At 29.3% G+C, this 19537-nt stretch overlaps 3 protein-coding genes across 4 annotated transcripts; 1 reads left to right on the top strand and 2 right to left on the bottom strand.

Annotated features, from left to right (window-relative positions):
• Positions 1-393: 393 nt before the first annotated feature.
• Positions 394-6793, bottom strand: LOC108728349 (cuticle protein 16.8). 2 transcript variants are annotated; one of them, XM_018456853.1, is made up of 5 exons: positions 6708-6793; positions 5612-5786; positions 4849-5063; positions 4485-4619; positions 394-473 (listed from the first exon to the last, which is right to left on the bottom strand). In XM_018456853.1, exons 1-5 carry the CDS (start codon positions 6720-6722, stop codon positions 456-458), a joined length of 558 nt encoding a protein of 185 aa, XP_018312355.1. In that variant the 5' UTR covers positions 6723-6793; the 3' UTR covers positions 394-455. The 2 variants fall into 2 exon arrangements, 1 of the variants encoding a protein (XP_018312355.1); XR_001936887.1 differs by lacking the exons at positions 4485-4619; positions 4849-5063; positions 5612-5786; positions 6708-6793 and adding exons at positions 3024-3136; positions 3404-3494 and having other exon boundaries at positions 400-473.
• Positions 6794-7717: 924 nt separating this feature from the next.
• LOC108728345 (alpha-tocopherol transfer protein-like) lies at positions 7718-11550 on the bottom strand. Its single transcript, XM_018456850.1, has 4 exons — positions 11490-11550; positions 10273-10578; positions 9727-10090; positions 7718-8108 (listed from the first exon to the last, which is right to left on the bottom strand). Exons 2-4 carry the CDS (start codon positions 10554-10556, stop codon positions 7851-7853), a joined length of 906 nt encoding a protein of 301 aa, XP_018312352.1. The 5' UTR covers positions 10557-10578; positions 11490-11550; the 3' UTR covers positions 7718-7850.
• Positions 11551-15422: 3872 nt separating this feature from the next.
• LOC108728328 (alpha-tocopherol transfer protein-like) lies at positions 15423-18965 on the top strand. Its single transcript, XM_018456824.1, has 4 exons — positions 15423-15545; positions 16379-16684; positions 16826-17189; positions 18434-18965. The coding sequence occupies exons 2-4, from the start codon at positions 16401-16403 to the stop codon at positions 18689-18691; spliced, it is 906 nt and encodes a 301-aa protein (XP_018312326.1). The 5' UTR covers positions 15423-15545; positions 16379-16400; the 3' UTR covers positions 18692-18965.
• Positions 18966-19537: the final 572 nt, after the last annotated feature.

The raw sequence follows: 19537 nt of genomic DNA on the forward strand, positions 1-19537 counted from the left end.
ATTTTTTATTTATATTATTTTTTGCTAATTATCATTTTCCACCTATCAAGTGAAAATTTTGGAATTTATGACAAAGTCTATATCGTATGAAAATCTTCAAAACACATTCTCAGTTATATTAATGAAATAATAGTTAAATATTTGATGGGCTGCGGTGATTCAAGTTATACAGACTTCTGTTACTGGCCACTATAGTGGCCAGCCCAGATCTCTAAAGGTTAAAAAAACTACAAAATACAGAGACTTATTTTTATATTTATATTTAGAAACAAAATGTTGATTTCCTTAATTTTGTTTATTCATATACATATATATATGTATCAAAGATATTTTTAATTTCATCATACAAAGAATTTGTTAATAAAGATAATAGTTAATAAAGAATGATAGTTATAGAGATAATATATTTTTCTTCCAGGCTGTTTATAATTTTTTAGATCCATCCGTATTGTAGTCTAATATTGTTTAGTTGCCTAAAACAAATAATATTATTTTAATTATTAAAAACAAAGTTGATATAAGCATGATAATATATTTAATATATGTACATATGTATGATAATTGATATATATATGTATGATATTTAAAATATACGTATAGGTAAATTTATTAAAAAATTACATATATTAAACTCAATATGATCTCAATACAGTAATAAACGATTCAAAAATATACACATTGTATATAGAATTCCAGATAAGGAACTATAAAAATCTTATTGAAAAATTCCTACAACGCCATATACAGTTTCTATCATATGCACACGATTCACATTAGTGAATTTACGAACCAAATTTCATATTCAAAACGATAGGATTTTGTCTAACGTTTTCTATCAACTTTTTTTTATCAGGGTTGATACACGAAAAAGACTGTCTATTTTCAGATTTCTCTCTGTACACACTAGGGGGTTACATTCCAAAACGTCCTCTGAGGAAAATTTTACTCAATATAAGAAAATATGCATAATACAGGGTGGGCCATCTAACGTTTTCAATTTCAACTACCGATTACTTTGATTTTGGCAACACTTACATCATCCGTGTTATGAGAGAAAGTTAGTTTTATGTTTGACATTTACAAAATGAGTCGCTTTTCGCTTGAACAAAAGTGGGAAATATTGAAAACATATTTCCAAAATAGTGAGTCTTCTACTGAAACTGTAAGAAAATTACAAAAAATTTTTGGTAAACAAAACGTGCCTTCAAGTCAGTATGTGAATCAATTTGTGAAGCGAGTTCGTGAAACTGGATCGTTGTTGGATAAAACAACACGTTCTCGTGCTCCTACAGTGCGGACAGCTGAAAACATTGCCACTGTTGCTCAGAGTGTTAGTGAACAACCATCAGTCAATGGCGAGCGTTACCGCTCTATGTTAGCCAATTTTTTGTTTACCGAAATTGAAGATGATGACACAGATGACATTTGGTTTCAACAGGATGGCGCTACGAGCCACACAGCCAACGTTACAATCGATCTTTTGCGCGGTGTTTTCGAAAATCGAATAATCAGCCGAAATGCTGATGTCAATTGGCCGCCTAGAAGCTGTGACTTGACTCCATTGGATTATTTTTTGTGGGGTGCCGTTAAAGATAAATGTTACGCTAATCATCCAGAGACAATTGATGCCTTGAAACACGAGATTGAAGTTGCCATTCATGAAATTCAAGCTCATACAATCGAAAAAGTACTTCAAAATTGGGTTCATCGTATGGGCTACTGTAAGGCCAGTCGTGGAAGTCATTTAAATGAAATTGTGTTCCATTCTTAAATGTCAAAGTGCACTCTTTTGAATACAAAAAAAAATTTTTTTAAATACCAATGCGTTTTATTTTTACAGCTAAATGAAATTGAAAACGTTAGATGGCCCACCCTGTATATGTATATATGTATAATATAGTTACGTGTGTATTATATATTTCGAATAAAATTTTCCTCAGAAAGGACGTTTTGTAGAATCTAGATCAATGATGCGAATTCCAATTTGCTGGCAGTCGTCTGTGTGTCACACTATCGACGAGATATTATTAAAGACCCATATTCTTACAGGAATTCGTGTCCCTGGTAATATTTTAGTGAGAAATTGATAATATACCATATATGCATATTTATTTATGGAACCAATAAACTTTAAGAAAATTGTACGTGTTCAGATAGGTATGGCTATCTTCGTAACAATCCAAAAGATATGGGAATCGTATTTCTCAACAATTGATATCAAAATTAAGTAGTAAATGAAAATTCAACCTTATCGCTACCGATTTTTTTTTCAGAAAGAATTTACTATGACCCCCTAGTATGGCGACCCCTTTGCATCCTTCTGAAAGGTATGGGAGTTTCCGCCCATCTTGGAATAAGGGTATTAAATTACCCTGATAGCAATCTGTCTCTATGGAGACAGATTTTGAGCAGAGCCTACTACCAATTTTTTTATTGCAGAAAGGCAACAAATTGTACACAGAGTTTGTACTATCAGACAATGTCAGCGAACTGCTGTCAAAAATATGATAAAGCCAGCTGACATGCTATGCCAACAAATTGGTGACAGAAACCGAACAGTCTGCATAACCTGACAGCAGATTGCGAGCAGAAACCGAACAGAGCCTATTCAGTAAGCAAGAAACTTCTTGAAACATTTTAGCAACGTTGCAACAACGTAACATTCCTGCAATGTTATTGAAATGTTTCAAGAGGTTTCTTACTTACTGGGTGCTGACGTAATCTGACGGCAGATTGGCAGCAGAAACCGAGCAAGATCTGTCACTTTCGTATATGGCCCCGTCACGAACTGGACTTGCTTCTCGTAAGAAGAAAAGTTCAGAAATCTTATAAGAATTGGCGCATGTATAATAAATCGAATAGACAAATCTAGAGATTCCCAAGCTCTTTTGGAGTGTGCTTTCTGAATCTCCAAAGATTTTTTTGACTATTTTATAACTTTCTCATGTGTGTATTTTGAAATGTGAAGTTAATCAATAATATTTTAGCAATAAAACTGTATTGATTGTTTCCAGTTTTCACACCAGTATTGTGTGATTGTCATCTATCCGGAACCAGTAATGGAAGATTGGTTTCTTCCACAAGCTACTTCCTGCATCCCAAGAACAGGTTTTTTTATGTTCATGCCCATCGTCGCCTAGAAAAGTGTACATACGTATGTAGCAAGAGTTTCGTGTATGTGTGCGTGTGTGTGTAATACTTATATTTAATAATATATTTTTTCATTTTTAAGTAAACACACAGATACTTAAAAATGACGTATCCAACACACACACACACACACAAGAAGTTAATATTGCTTGACATTTTATTATGATACTGAATAATAAAAATTATTTTTATATAAAAAGAATGTATAGTCGTATTTTGTTCGTTTATATGCCTTTAAAATCATAATTCTTACCACGATGCCTATGAGAAAGAAACAGAGTAATTTGCCGAAAAACTTCATCTTTCACTGGAATATTTGTTCGAACTAATATCGTTCACGCTGACGTTCCTTTTATATGATCGCAGTATGATTATGATGTATCTTTCATCGATAATATATCTTTCATCAAAAATATTTTTTGTTTGCGCAATAACGTTTCCGGCACTTCCGCAAATAATAACTAGTTTCAAAGTTGACCGTATCAGCCATTCACACATGTATGTAATGTACAATCATGTAAACAAATCATTACACGCGAAAAAACTAGTACCAAAAGAAAAAACAACGTCTAATCGTTATTTTTCTTTGTTGTTTGTTGGGTTTCATAAAATAACAGAATATACTGCACAATAGAATGTAACACACAATTTTATACTGCTGTAAAGTTTATATATATATATATATTTATACATCTTCATTCATATTATTATAAATGTTAAATACCATTTATAAACGTTCATTTCTATATTAGATATTCGTTACTAGTAAAATATAATTATCTGAAAGCATATTTATATAATAATGTTGTAGGTATTTTCTCAAAAACATAGAAAATACAAACATTAAAAAATAAACTTTATTATGAATTAAAAGATAAAGATGAAAATTTTTAATCCATTATTTGCGTTAAATTTCATGATTACCATTAAATTTCCGTCTATTATTTTCGTAAGTGTTTGTTTCATGCAGATTCTAATTAATTTTATTCAGCTTCTATCTTACATACAATTAATATATTAATTTAATTAATTTATATTTGACAGCTTGTCTTATAAATCCTGTGATTAAACGTATCTTATTAATTGGATTGATTATATTATAATTAACAATTATTTTACTTGTAATCGACACATTTTTATTTGTAGCCGACACATTTTCTATATCATTTAATTAATTTGATAAAAAAAAATCATGATGAGAAAGAGATAAAATAATTTAACAAGCATTAATGCACGTCTCGAGCAAAATCTAATTTCTTTTTAAGCATACACAACACGCAGTAATTTGTTAATACGTGCATAAAACATTATTAATATGTCGAATGATCATTTACGTCATTGGCCACGGAAGTTGCCTCATAAGTCCGTCGTTCAGCTTCCCTTTGTGCGGCTATCGCCGCATGTTGTTCCGCGATTCTGTGATACAATTCATTGTGCCTGTTCTTCGCTTTTGCCACGCTTGCTGAATCCTGCAGAAAACAATATTAAGCAAAACAATGAAAGACAAATTATTCACGAATAATTTAACAGAATCAAAATATTATTTTTTATCGAGATATTCGTATCTTTTTCAAAAATATTCTTATTAAAATAAAAACTATAAAAACAACAATTCAAAAATTATTTGAAATTAGCTTAACTTGAAAATTAAATCATCAGTTTTACTGTTCTATATCAACAAATATATAAGACAATTACTCGCGGCAAATTGACTGAGATGTTATGAGCGTTTGCTTCTGCAATCCTGTGATAAAGACGAAAATGTTTTTCCTTGGCCAATCTTACGGCTTCTGAATCGGCAGGTTGAGTAAAAGCATCTTCAAAATTGATTAAGGCAGGATGAAATCCATTTTTATCGGCCGTATATTCCACCGTTCGTACTTTGTGCTTTGGATCGATGTACGAATATCTTCCTGAAATATATAATATGTATATACATAGATTGTTAAGATGTCATGACTGCTGAATAGCATTATTTCTTTTAATTACTGCATTATCAAATATTTTTTGTTATACATTATTTAACGTTAAACTGTTCAAATTAGAATTAATTCTTTAGATATGATCATGTAGTTTATTTTTTATAATTGAAAAGAAGGAAGAAATAAAACCCGAGAATGATTCAATGATTATTATTTTATACTCATTTCAATTTATGTAAAGTACATTTAAATTTGATAAATTTTATTTTCTGTTTTATCAAGTATACTAGTAAAGCCAATATAAGGCGGCACAGGATGTGCGTGTGTAAAATTGTTTTATTAATTTCTGTGTAACTCAATGCAGACGAGTTCGTAATCGAAGAAATATAATGAGTACGTTGGTATGCGAGTAGAATATACTAAATAACTAAAATTCCAAGATAATAAATGTTAAATAGCAAAGTTTAGAGCGATATATAATACCAATTTATATCCTTCACGTTCTAAAGACGAATAACAGTTGTAATTTTTATGATTACCGTGAATAATTCCATGTTCGTCACCGGTTTCTTGATGAACACGATCGATATATCCTGGATGTCGTTCTGCTTCATATTGGAAACTATACGGCTTTGGAGGTGGTAATGGTGTCGTCGAATTCTCCGAAACATACGAAACATCCGCCAAGCAAATGTTAATGAAAGCGATTGTTAACTACAATTTAATATAGAATAATAATAATTTGTTAAATGATTTAATTCGGTCTTAATAGTTTAAATTTTTTGAAATGCAATTAATTTGAGATTAATCTATAAGAAATGAGATTTTATTTTGAAAATAAGGAAATTAGTATTTAAATTTTTATTTATTTTGAATTCTACATTTATCCTAGAACACACACCTTCTGAGAAATTCTGAAAACACATATCATAGGTCTGGAAGACCCATTGTAATTTTGATAGGTTGTGACTTCGGTTCAAATTAATATTTTTAGACTCTTATTTTTACTTTAAAGCACTGAGAAATATCTGCATAAATTGTAATGCCAAAAAGTTTTATATTAAGTTATAAAATAGTCTTCTTTTTTTTTTCGTCTATGGAGCAAGAAATTTTGATTGGATCTGGAAGATTTATGTTTGTGTTCTAGGGTTAATTTCTTCAGTTATTAAATAGATAATAAGGTCTTGGAAACTTTGATGATTTATTTATATTATTATAAGAAATTTACAAAAAATCATAAATTTTAAACTCTTTATTATATTACAAAGAATGCAGCAACTTCTGCGCATCAAAATTCCGAATAAATGAATTGCGTAAGTAACTGGTTTGTTTCGTCACAAACTACTACGTGTTTTCTGAAGAACTTTTTAATTAAAGTTAATCGTTCTATGATATTTTTCTCTATGAGATTTTATATTTTCTTTCTTTATCCTGAATAATTTCTTATTTATAAAACTATTACAAAGTTATATTCAATTATATAAAATACAAACTTATGTAAACTTTGTTTACATAACATATATGAATCTATTACAAAATTATTTATGCTTTATCTGTATCAAATTATATCTAATTTGATACAGATATTTGTCTGAAAAAATATTATTAATTATTTATAAATCTATGCATACTTACGATTATGTGTTTCATTATGAAACCGAAAAGTTGATTGGATTGTTTCGTCGATATATTCACACGCGCGTAATGCCGTTTACTGCGAGGATAGCTTGGTGGTGAAAGTATTATAAGAAACTGTCGAAAAGGAGGTATTGTAAAGGTTTCTTCACAACAAAACAGTTTCTACGTAATCCATATTTATACATAGGTATACTTAAATAAATAAGCAAGATAATTATTTTAAATAACAAAATTCTATACACAAGTATGCAAATTATACATATTTTATATATACAGGGTGGTCCATTTAAATCGATCATTTTGAATATTTCGAATATCATTTATTTTTAATGATATAAAAAAATGTTTCAAATGAAAGTGAAACTTGGCAAAAATATGCTCTTATGTGTGAAATATGCAAAATATGCTGTAATATATAGGGTTCAAAATGCATAATTTTTTATGAAACAAATTTGTATTTAGTTTATTTCTTTATTAGTTAAACAAAAAGAAACATGCCCTATACATTTTGGTTGTCCTAGTAATGAGCAATGTTGTAAAAAATGATATTCTAACAATCATCTTGAGCATTCTATATAATTATTTTGATAATTTAATAAAATTATTTTTATATCTGTATCTAGCTAAATTTTTATGTACTTACAGGGGAAATTTCACACTTAAAAAAATTTTTTAAATAATAGTTGTACGGTTTCAAGACTACTTCAATATTGTGAAGAAAAAAAATTTTTTTTTGTTAACATTAATTTTTTGTTCTTCACAACATTGAAGTACTCTTGAAACCGTACAACTTTTGTTTAAAAAATTTTTTTCTATCTTTTATACTTCCAACGATATTCGCCTCGAAAGAAAAATACCGTTTTTTTTTCAAAGGAGTGTTTCACCTCTTAAACATGATTTAGGGCAGGTATAACAAAATACGTGTCTCTTAGATTTTCGTATTTAATAACATATTACATGGAGAATCAAATCGATTCCGGACAGTTGTGAAACTTCCCTTGTTAACAAAACTGTCCTTTCTGTGTAATAATAAACGTCAGATAGATTAATGTTTTCATTTTCGAAAACTGTGTTATAGTGTTCTAAATATAAGATCAATAATATCATCGCGTATCTGTGTTGCAAAATATGATCATTCCATCAATCAATTTCGAGCTTCTTAAAGCTTCCTTCAACGCCAAATAAATCCGTTGCCGTCTTTGCCTTGCCCGGTCGTAGCGATTCATTAACGCGATGATTAGCTTCATCTTCTTGGAACCAGGCAATGTGATCTATCAGTTTTTTCACTTGATTATTATGTAAGTCTTGTATAGGTCCAGCTTGACCGCCTGCTTCGTTTGGAAGAACTTCGAGAGGTACAAATTTCTCCAAAGTATCACTCGTAGTATGCATATGAAACTAAAAAATTATAGAAATTCAATAATTTTTGCACCAAATTACATTCTTCTTTTTGTAATTTTTTCAAAAAGATGAATAATTGAAATATATATTATATATGTATATATGGTACAGGGAGTCCCATTTTAATGTCCCACCCCAAATAACTTTTTCATTTTTGATCTTAGAAAAAAATGTTAACATTTATCAAAATCAAGGCCATTGGAAGTTGTAAGTACATCTTATTTTCATTTTTACGTTAAAATAAATTTTTAGTGTAAAAATGAAAATAAAAAAAACAACCTGCAATGGCCTTGATCTTAACAAATGTTATCTCGTTCATGATCTTAAACAACATTTAAGAGGTTTTAGCTGTCGGTCGGACACCTTGGATAATGCCGGAGGTATTGTAACCTTCGAGCATCGTAATTAAAAAAGTACTTGATGAAGCAATATTTTATTATAGTGGAAAGATCTCGAAGTAAGCTATAAGAATATGCAATGAAAAATAAAGGTTTTCATTTAAGAAATTGGGTTACTTTCACGTGACCTTCAAGCAACTATTCAAAGTCAAACTAATGATACTATCTTATGTCCCACTCAAAGCCATACAACTTTTGTCCGAAACATTTTTTTCTAAGATCAAAAATAAAAAAGTTATTTTAGGTGGGATGTTAAAATGGGACACCCTGTATATGTATATACAGGGTGTCCCATTTTAAATAATGCATTAAGATTTCTCGAAAACTATGATAGATGCGGAAAAATGTTTCAAACAAAAGTTGTATGGTTCGGAGGAGGACATAAGAAGGTACCATTGATTTGACTTTGGGTGGCGTCCAACCTCCAATAACTTGACAAATGTTATCCAGGACATGATCCTGAACAACATTCAAGAGGTTATAATCATCGATCGGACACTTTGAGTAATGCTAATGCCGACTGGTACTGTAACTTTTAAATCTTATAACTCGAAAAATACTTAATGAAAAATAACTTTATTATAGTTTTTTGAAAAGTTCTTGACATCAGCTATTAGATTCTGGAATCAAAAATATGGTGTTCCATTTAAAAAAATCGATGTGACCGTGACCTGACTTTAATGACGCCAAAGTTAAATCAATAGTACCTTCTTATGTCCCCCTCTGAACCATAAAACTTTTGTATTTGAAACATTTTTCCATATCTACCATAGTTTTCGAGAAATCTTAATACATTATTTAAAATAGAACATTCTGTATACATATTAGATATACATATGTATATATATACACACACATATACATATATGAAGATAAAATACATACAATATTTAGTTTAAAAAAAGAAATAAGAAAATTTAAGTGTAGAACATAAATAGTACATATATAGTATATGTATAATTCACATTGAATTATTTTAAGCATTAAAGATTTAGCTTCGACCGGTATAGGCTGTTTAATTTATTAATTGTGTTTCTCACATGGTATGGTATAAAATAAGATTCTTATTATATAATATTAAAGTTGTATCTTAAAAGGAATGCAGTATTTCTAAAACAATTAATTAAATAGGAATTTGATTTTTCATTTTTTTAATAAACGTATTGTTGGACAATTGACTTGCAATTAATATGTGTGTATAATGATTTCAATCTTACCATGTCCATCAGCTGCTTTTTCATGAAAGGTCTCATCATATTCAAAATGAGATCTATTACCGGAGAAGCATTCATGAAATGAAAGCTCTTCAATCTAACAGGTAACCCGTCTTGTAAATAGTAAAGGAATTTCTTTAAGGCCATGGGACTCAAACGGCCGACGTGGCCCAAAGAAACGTTTTTCATGTCGATTAATAATACATGACCATCACAAGTGCCTTCCATATAGAGCCATAAATCAAACACCATATTCAGAAATTTCATAGTATCGTTGTAAACGAAATGCGATGGTTCGTCATCTAGGAGTCTTCCATAAATAATTTTATAGCCTTCTTTAGTAGTTCCTTCCAAAATTATGTTCGTTCTGTCGATAATAAGATTATTTTATATATATGTGTATATATATATATATACGTATATACTTTGTTCGCAAAATTTCTTTACAAAAAAAATATTCCTGCATTCTATTTGTCGCATATAACATAATTTGTCAATTACGCCGCGCATGTAATGAATAATTAAAAAAAAGGAAAATATCATACTTACACCGTTTCAGTTGCTTTTTTAAACTCCTTATTGTTAATAGGATCTCGATTACAGAAAAACTCAGGTACGTGAGTTCTAACTGTGAAAAAGGTGTCGATAGTAGTTTTCGTCGGTTCAAGTCGATAATAATTACTATGCAAGAACAACGCTAATTCGCTATCTGATATTTTAGGCAGATGAGGTTGCTTTTCACACCATTCTCTCAACATTTGTATATCTGACTCTTTTAATTCGGGATTCTTCTTCAGTTCTTCTTCAAACGATACTAGCTTTATTGAAGCCATTGTTCACTTTGAATTTAAACTCCTATGGAAAAGTGAAAAGATCTTAACATTAATAATCTTAACAAAATCTATCAACTATATTAATTGAATCATAGCAAAGCTAAAGATATCTCATTGAACGTAATAAAAAAATTATTTGAGTGCTTATGAACACTTTGCAAGGTAAGTATATTAATAAACTTATTTTACGTGAAATACAATTGTCAAATAATAATTATACTGAAATAACTGGTAGACCATTTTAATCAATACACGCGAATATCTCGAAAAGAGGTATTAGCCGTTGGTCGGATATTTTGGATAATGCAAATACCGACAGTACTGTAACCTTCGAACCTCATAACTCGAAATATACTTAAAAAAACATACTTAAGAAAAAATACCTTATTATAGCGTTTTGGAAAGCTCTTGAAATAAGCTACAAGAATACGCAATAAAAAATGTAGGGTTCCTTGCGTTTCGCGGGTTTTCTCCGTGTTCAGATCCATTCTTGGAATTCCAAGAATGGATCTGAACACGGAGAAAACCCGCGAAACGCAAGATTGTCACATAGGTAACACCCGTGAAAGCCTCAAGAATAATGTAGGGTTCCGTTTAAAAAATTTTATTTAACATGGACCTGACCTTAAGGACATCTCTTAAAGTCAAACAAGGTCACTATCTTCTTTCCCCCTTGAAACCATAAAACTTTTGTCTGAAACATTTTTTGAAAAAATTTTTCCTTTTCGAGATATTCGCGTGTATTGATTAAAATGGCCTACCCTGTATAATCAATAAATTATATTAATTATATACTATAAACGTTCAAATTATGCGTTATCACATTATAGCACATTATATAGCACAGACTACATGTGCATATTATTTGCTATTTGTATAATTTACTAGTTTATTAATATGATGATGAAGTTCATTTCAATAAATTCTATTTACCTCGGATATAGCTACATACCTATATGGAAAGATTTCGCTTGGCAACTTAATCCGATATCTTCTATCTGAAAAATACTGTTTGAGATTTGCTTTAATATATAATATACTTTTTAAGCTGCACCGATGACGAAGTAGCAACAGAGGGTATTGCGTAATAGCTAAGTATATTTTTAACGAATGTAACGTATCATTTTCGTGATGAATGGGACATGTACACTGAAATTCTATTTTCATAGAAACTCTACATAGTTTTCTCTATCATCAAAAACAAGATATGTAATTTTTTTAACTACAAATGTCTGGTATACGAATTTATTACGAGCATTTTTCTTAAATATAATTCTTAAATATAATAAAAATTATAACACATGTTTAAATGAATGTAATAAAAATGAAAACACATATTTAAATAAATAAATAAACGTAAAAATAATCTTCTATAAAATAAAAATGAAATTTAAAGAAATCTGCCGTTATGATCTAAATAATTTGCTGTACCAATATAGCAATATCAATAATAACATTTATTTGCTGTATATGTATATAGTCAATCATGTCGATTGTAAATATTTATAGAAATTATCTACATCTACTCGTCAACATTTAAAAATAAATTACAATAATACAAAAATTTTTGGAATATTGGCTTCATACAGATGAATATATAATTATACAAACTTACATGTAATGGTTATCTAATAACTTTGCTATTAGATACGTGACTATCCGCATTTTTAAAAGCATTTGTGTTACAAAAGAGAAATTACATTTCAATTTAACAGAATGACTACAAGAAATACAGGAATGTCATGTGAAAATATATGGCGTATCGGAAGATTATATTACGCAGTAAACTAGTATTAAAACGAACCTAAAAGAATATATTGTCAGTTCATAAAATATTTAAAGATCAGTTGACTGATAGTTGCAACTACTATCCTCAGCAAATAGCTATAGGTAGAAAAGCAGTTTGCACTTGAAATATATTATATCTGACAACGGATAACGATTAAGTAGTATTTATTATATTGCTTAATATTTTAATGACATATTTATAAAAGCTATGTCTAATTGTAAGTTTAATAACAATGATGAATAAGGATACATAGGCGGGTTCTAATTCACTACGTGTTAGTGCGTATATGCGGTGTGTGTGTGTGCGTGCGTGCGTGCGTGCGTGCGTGCGTGTGTGCGTGTGTGCGTGTGTGCGTGTGTGCGTGCGTGTGTGTGGGACAAGAAAGCGTGAATACGTTAATACGTATACTATAGATTTTCAGTGAAATTCGGAATGTAATTTTTGAGGTGTATTCAGATTCTCCATCTCCCACCCTCCCCACACCGAGTATCCCCAAGTATCATTGAAAGTTGTGTGAATAATATATTTTTGTTTAATAACATATTTTTATAATTTATTAATTTATTTGATATTAAAAATTAAATTATTTTTTACAATATTAAGAAAAAAATCTCAATTTTTTTATGTAAGTACTTTAAGTATTTAAGATAATGTAAACAAAATTTTATTGCGACTGTTATTTTATAAATAAATAAATAAATTTGTTATTTTGTAAATAAATAAATAAATTTTGTTTATTTTACAGAATTGATCTGTGCATCGCAATGAAACTTAACATAAATCATCCTAAATATTTAAAGTACAATTAAATAAAATACTCTTAAATAAAAAAATTCAGATTTTTTAAACTTTTTATTTCATTATTAATTATATTTCAATTAGAGCACATGTTTACGTCTGTGAAGTTAACACCTCAACATTGAAATTCCATAGTTCTTTTAGATTAGAGTTCCCGTTTCCTTTTGTCAAGACGAAGAGTTCTATATAATTTATAACAAGAGTTCCACTTAATAACTGTTTTTAAATAATTTTTTTAAAATGGGGTGCTAACTTCTTATCGAGATCGAATAGTTCTGAGCGGCCCAATCGCTTCATTTCGTGAATACTTAGAGTTCCTGATACATAAAAAAATCTACGAAGAAATGGACAGAAAAAAAAACGTCAAAAACGCTTTACAGGCAATACAGGCGGCTCCAGCATACCCTTAATAGTTTATGCAATCCTTAATATAAATTTATTATTATAAATTTAACATTTAAATATTTTATAATTATATTTATTATATATATTGATATTGAGTTCAATCGAAGCTCATTTTTTTCGGTAAGATGTCTACTTTAATTTGTCTACTTTAATTTGTCTTATGTCACTTTTTATTCTCCGATACACTCAAAACGACGTAGAAGGCAATAACTGAAAAAGTACTTATTTTTGCCGTTTTTTCAAGAAATTTCACTCATTTTCAAATCGCTGTATCTTCGGTTCTATTCATAGTACAAAGCTCATAAAAAACTAATTTTGTAGGAAAGCAGCAACAAAAAAGCTCTCTTGTCTGCATTTTTCGATATCTCTTTTCGTTTTTGAGTTTTAATCGAAAACCCAAAAAGAACTTTATTGCTTAATTACTTCCAAGTGCCTCCTTAATGCAGTAGCACTTTTAAATTTAGTCTTTTTATACCTCAAACTGTCGATTAAAACAATAAAATACCTGTAAATAATTTCTTCCTTTTTCGCCGCCATTTTCGTCTCTGACGACTGGCCTATCACCCGGAAAACTCCTTCGAAATAAAGAATCCTGAGGCTTGGACGTAACACTGTACAGCGTATAATAAACAATTAAAAGCTTAACTTCTCAAGAAACAGTCATATGTATTATACAAATACTAGTTGTAAGCACATCACTGCGTACACATTGTGTAGTATAATAACAAATATTTCTTAATTGTTATCTATTGCCAAATATAATTAATATTGTATTTGCAATGTAAACTATTCTTTACGATCTGTAATTTATTAAAGATATATAACAATAGATACGCTTAGTTGCAGTTATAAGTCGTACCGACTAATTTCTAAATATATCACGAATTGAGAATGTAATGCATTTTTCTTAAGTTTATCTTAATACTAAAGAGAGTCTGGTTATAGCCACTGAATGTGAAGTGAAATAATTTCAACCAAATGTTCAGGTAATACAACAAAACATAATTTTATTTTTATAAATATTTAATAACTGTCATCGTTAATAATACCGTTTGGTAATACTAAATATTTTTAAAATTATGTTTAGTTATATTACTTGAACATTTGGTTGAAATTATTTTACTCAACATTTGTGATAGTTATAACTAGACTCTTTTTTTTCAGTATATCTTACTGTTTATTAGCGTAACGTAATTTTCTGCACGCCAATGATAAATACTATTTTCACATCGCATTCTTTTTTCTTATAGTCACTCTAACAAGTTTAACAGATTTAAGAAAATATGAGTTCTCTTTTGTACAAATGCTTTTAAAAATGCGTATAGTCACGTATCTAATAGAGTATTAGATAATCACTAAATGTAGATTTGTATAATGTTTGTTTGTGTAAAATTAGTATTTCAGAAACTCTGTTTTTACATGTATTATTATTTTAATTCATTTCTTAATGTTCAGTAAATGTAGATAATTTCTATTAATATTCAATATATAAGTATTTGACAATTAATTATGAATATATATAACAAAAAATTATTAATTTTAATATTTACATTGGCATACTAATTGAGATTATAACAATAAACAACTTCCTTATAATTTGTTTATTTTGTATAAAGGAATACGTTAGATTATTTTATTTATTTATTTATGTGTTTTTTAATTTTTATTACTCGTAATGTCGAGAAATGCTCGTAATAAATCCATATACTAGACATTCATGTTGGATTACATTTCTCATTTTTGCTGATTGCGAAAACTGTGTAGTGTGTCTATAAAATATAATTTCAGCGTACTTTTCCTATTCATTATAAAAATGAGATGTTACGTGCATTAAAACGTACTCAGTTGTCACGCAATACACTACATTGCCGCTTCGCTGTCAGTATAGCTTAAAAAGTATATTACATGTGAATGCAGACCTCAATCAGTACTTTTCAAGACATCGAACTGAGTTACCAAGCAGAATCTTTCCACATAGGTAGCCACGTATATCCAAGGTAAATGGAATTCATTGAAATGCATATGTAGTCTATGCTACAACGCGATATAGTGCACGTTTACAACATACATATAATATAACTTATTAATCATCATACTTTAATATAATTATTATTTGACAATTGTATTTCATGCAAAATAAGTTTATTAATTCTAAGCTTGTAAAAGGATTGGTAAATAAGTTCATTTGGTTTTTTAGAGTGGAATGAAATAGTTTTATATATTCTATTTTTTAAAAAATTGGCAATTATATACTATTTGATAGAGCAAAGAATCATCTTTAAGAATCTGCTTTTTAATTGCAGTATAATGATTTTTAACGGACTTATAAGCAATTAAAGTCAGAATGCTTTTCTACTTAACCTACGAATAACCCAGGAACAAAAAATTGTAGGAACATTTTTAAAAACGAAAAAAAAAAAAGTAGGGAAAACTTTAAATTTAAATTGATGGTCGAAAATTTTCGCAAATTTTTTTGGCATACCCACAAATGAGAAAAAAAATTTTCTTCTTTCTTAACTTGTAGTTTTTTATATATAAAAATTATCAAATTCATATAAATTATAAAATTATAGAAATCTTCTAAAAATAATAGAAATTTCATGCTTTAAAACTTTTTTTTCAACTTAAATTTCATTCATTTTTAACAAAAATATTATATATACACTTTTAAGGTAACAAAACCGAATGAACTTGTTTGCCAATCCAATATTAATAAGCACTCAAATAATTTTTTATTCGTTCAACGTGATACTTTTAGCTTTGCTATGATATAATGTAATTGATTGATTTTGTTAAAATTATTAATGTTAAGATCATTTTACTTTCATAGGAGTTTAAATTTAAAGTGAACAATGGCTTCAATAAAATTAGTATCGTTTGAGGATGAACTAAAAAAGAACCCCGAATTAAAAGAATCAGATATACAAATATTGAGAGAATGGTGCGAAAAGCAACCTCATCTGCCCAAAATATCAGACAGCGAATTAGCATTGTTCTTGCACAGTAATTATTATCGACTTGAACCGACGAAAACTACTATCGACACTTTTTTCACAGTCAGAACTCACGTACCTGAGTTTTTCTCCAATCGAGATCCTATTAACAACAAGGAGCTCAAAAAAGCAACTGAAACGGTGTAAGTATGTTTATAACTTTTTCCTTTATCATTTCTTAATTTGTTACTTTCGTTGCCTCCCTTATACGTGATAAAGGATGTAACAATATTTTTTGCAAAGAAATTTTGTGTATAAAGTAGAAACGATCTTATTATCGACAGATCAGACCAAATTTTGGAAGGAACTACTAAAGAAGGTTATAAAATCCTTTATGGAAGACTCCTAGATAATGAACCATCGCATTTTGTTTACAATGATGTATTGAAATTACTTAATATGGTACTCGATCTATGGCTCTATACGGGAGGTACTTGTGATGGCCATATATTATTAATAGATATGAAAAATATTTCTTTCGGACACGTTGGCCGTTTAAGCCCTATGGGCCTAAAGAAATTTCTCTATTATTTGCAAGAAGGATTGCCTGTTAGACTAAAAGGCATGCATTTCATGAATACTTCACCAGTAGTAGATGTCATTTTGAATATGATGAGACCTTTCATGAAAAAGCAGCTCATGGATATGGTAAGATTATTATATATTCAATTGTTCTCCAATATTATGTATTAAAAAGAGAAAGTGAAAAGATCAAATTTCTATCTATGATATATAAATTGCTTATCCTTTTCTAAATCTTAGAATTAGAAAAAGATAAAAAGAAATTTAAATCAAAATTAAAGTTAATCTACATTGATAAAAACGGGCATAAGAGATCATTTTACCTTTCTGCAATATCTATAATATATATATGGGGCATTCTCTGTCAAATTCGGCCATCCCCTGCTAATTTCAATTTTTGAGATAAAATTTTTTTAAAAGGCTCAAAAATTTTCGTTGAAATGTCTACTTTTTGATGCCATATGGCGTTTTGTAAATTTAAAATAGCGAACCCAAAATGGCGACTAGAATGAAAAATGACATTAGAAAATGACATTAGAATTTTTTCAGGTATATATCAATTACCCATATTACTAATTGGCTAATTTAAAATAATATAATTTTATTGGTGTAGCAGTGGAAAATTACTAGGAACAGGCCGATGTGAGTGGTATGTGCAATTGAACTGTGTGTGCAAGTGCGTCGCTACCAATTTTTCCAATGTCATTTTTTATTTTAATCGCCATTTTGGGTCCGATATTTTGAATTTACAAAAAAGCCATACGGCATCGAAAAGCAGACATTTCAACGAAAATTTTGAACACTTTTAAAAAATTTTATCTTAAAAATTGAAATGGACAGAGGGCCGATTTAACAGAGAATGCCCCATATATATAGAGGGCGACCGGGGCTAAGTGGATATTTGAATTTTGAGTGGCAAAAATATATCTTATTTCCCAAGTTCCCAATTTATATTATATTGTAGATAGCATCTCGTGTGTCTTCTTTACTAATGAAGTTTGGTAAGTTTAGATGCGCGCGCGCGCTGTGTTGTTATGTTTAGTTAGTCAAACGTGTTTTCGATAGTCAAAAGTAATTTTTGAGATTTTATTTTCCGAATCACATAATTTTTTGTGTATATGGATGAAATGAAATTGCAAACATCAAAACTTTTTATCTTGTAATCTTATAATCACTCCATAAAACGTTAATAATCATTTGACTAAAATCGTTTACTCTGTTACTGAAAATTACAATTGAAAAAAAGGTGCCCACTTAGCCGCAATCTCCCCTACATTATTTACTTAACTTCTTGGAAAAAATTGCTTGAAGCAGAACGTAATTTAATGCAGAAAACGTTAAAATCATTAAACTATTTCTGCAAATTGTAGTTTCATATGCATACTACGAGCGACACTCTGACGAAATTTGTACCGCTAGAAGTTCTTCCGAATGAAGCAGGCGGTCAAGCTGGTCCTATACAGGAGCTACATAATAAGCAAGTGAAAAAATTAGAAGATTACATTGCTTGGTTCCAAGAGGATGAAGCTAATCATCGCGTTAATGAATCGCTACGACCGGGCAAAGCAAAGACAGCAACGGATTTATTTGGCGTTGAAGGAAGCTTTAAGAAGCTCGAGATTGACTAATTGAATTAAAATAATCAGATCTTTTGCAACGACACATCGCGATGTGTTTAGTTTTATTTTTAGAATATGATAACAACACCGTTTTCGAAAATAAAAACAAGTAAATTTGTTTCACATACGTTAACATTAAATATATTCAGATTTGGCTTGTCTGTGAGTGTGGAAAGGACCCCGCACAAATCTTATAGAAATTGAATTTCAGTCGAACTGACTAAAAATTTGATATATTGTAGATCTTGTCTAAGATTTGTGCGGTTCTTTTGGCCGAAGAGGAACAGGGTGAAATATATGATCAGATTACGAAGTAATGATTTTTTTTGTTTTTATTTATTCTTTGAAATCTTAATGTCATTCGCGATTTCAAAATTTACCGCTCTCGATACTTGCTAATGAATTTATTCATTGCTTCAAAGTTGTCGTCTATCTTCACTGCATTTTTATGGATATGTAGTATGGTCAAGTTGGGCGAGTTATTTAATCGCTTTTGCGACATATTTGATTTTTAATCCAATTCTTTGATTTCTCAGGTGTGGATTTCCACATTAAGTTAAATTTTGAATGTGAAGTGCTCCACGATTCCACATTATAAATATACTGAATATGTTAAATATGGTATAGTTATAGAGAGAGTAACATCTTATTGATTAGATTAGATTAAATATATACTAGATATATGCATATATCATAATAGCAACAAGTCACAAATTTAATTGTATTAGTCTTACAACTTCACATTTATTAGATTTTGTTATCAGGTTTTGTTATACATATATTATACATGTTTGTATTCTTCTGCAGTAATTAAAATAATAATTTAATCCTAAAGTTTAGTAACAAATATTTTAT

Source organism: Mycetomoellerius zeteki, unplaced genomic scaffold (genome assembly GCF_001594055.1).
Source record: "Mycetomoellerius zeteki isolate Tzet28-1 unplaced genomic scaffold, Tzet1.0 scaffold61, whole genome shotgun sequence".
Taxonomy (NCBI): Eukaryota; Metazoa; Arthropoda; class Insecta; order Hymenoptera; family Formicidae; genus Mycetomoellerius; species Mycetomoellerius zeteki.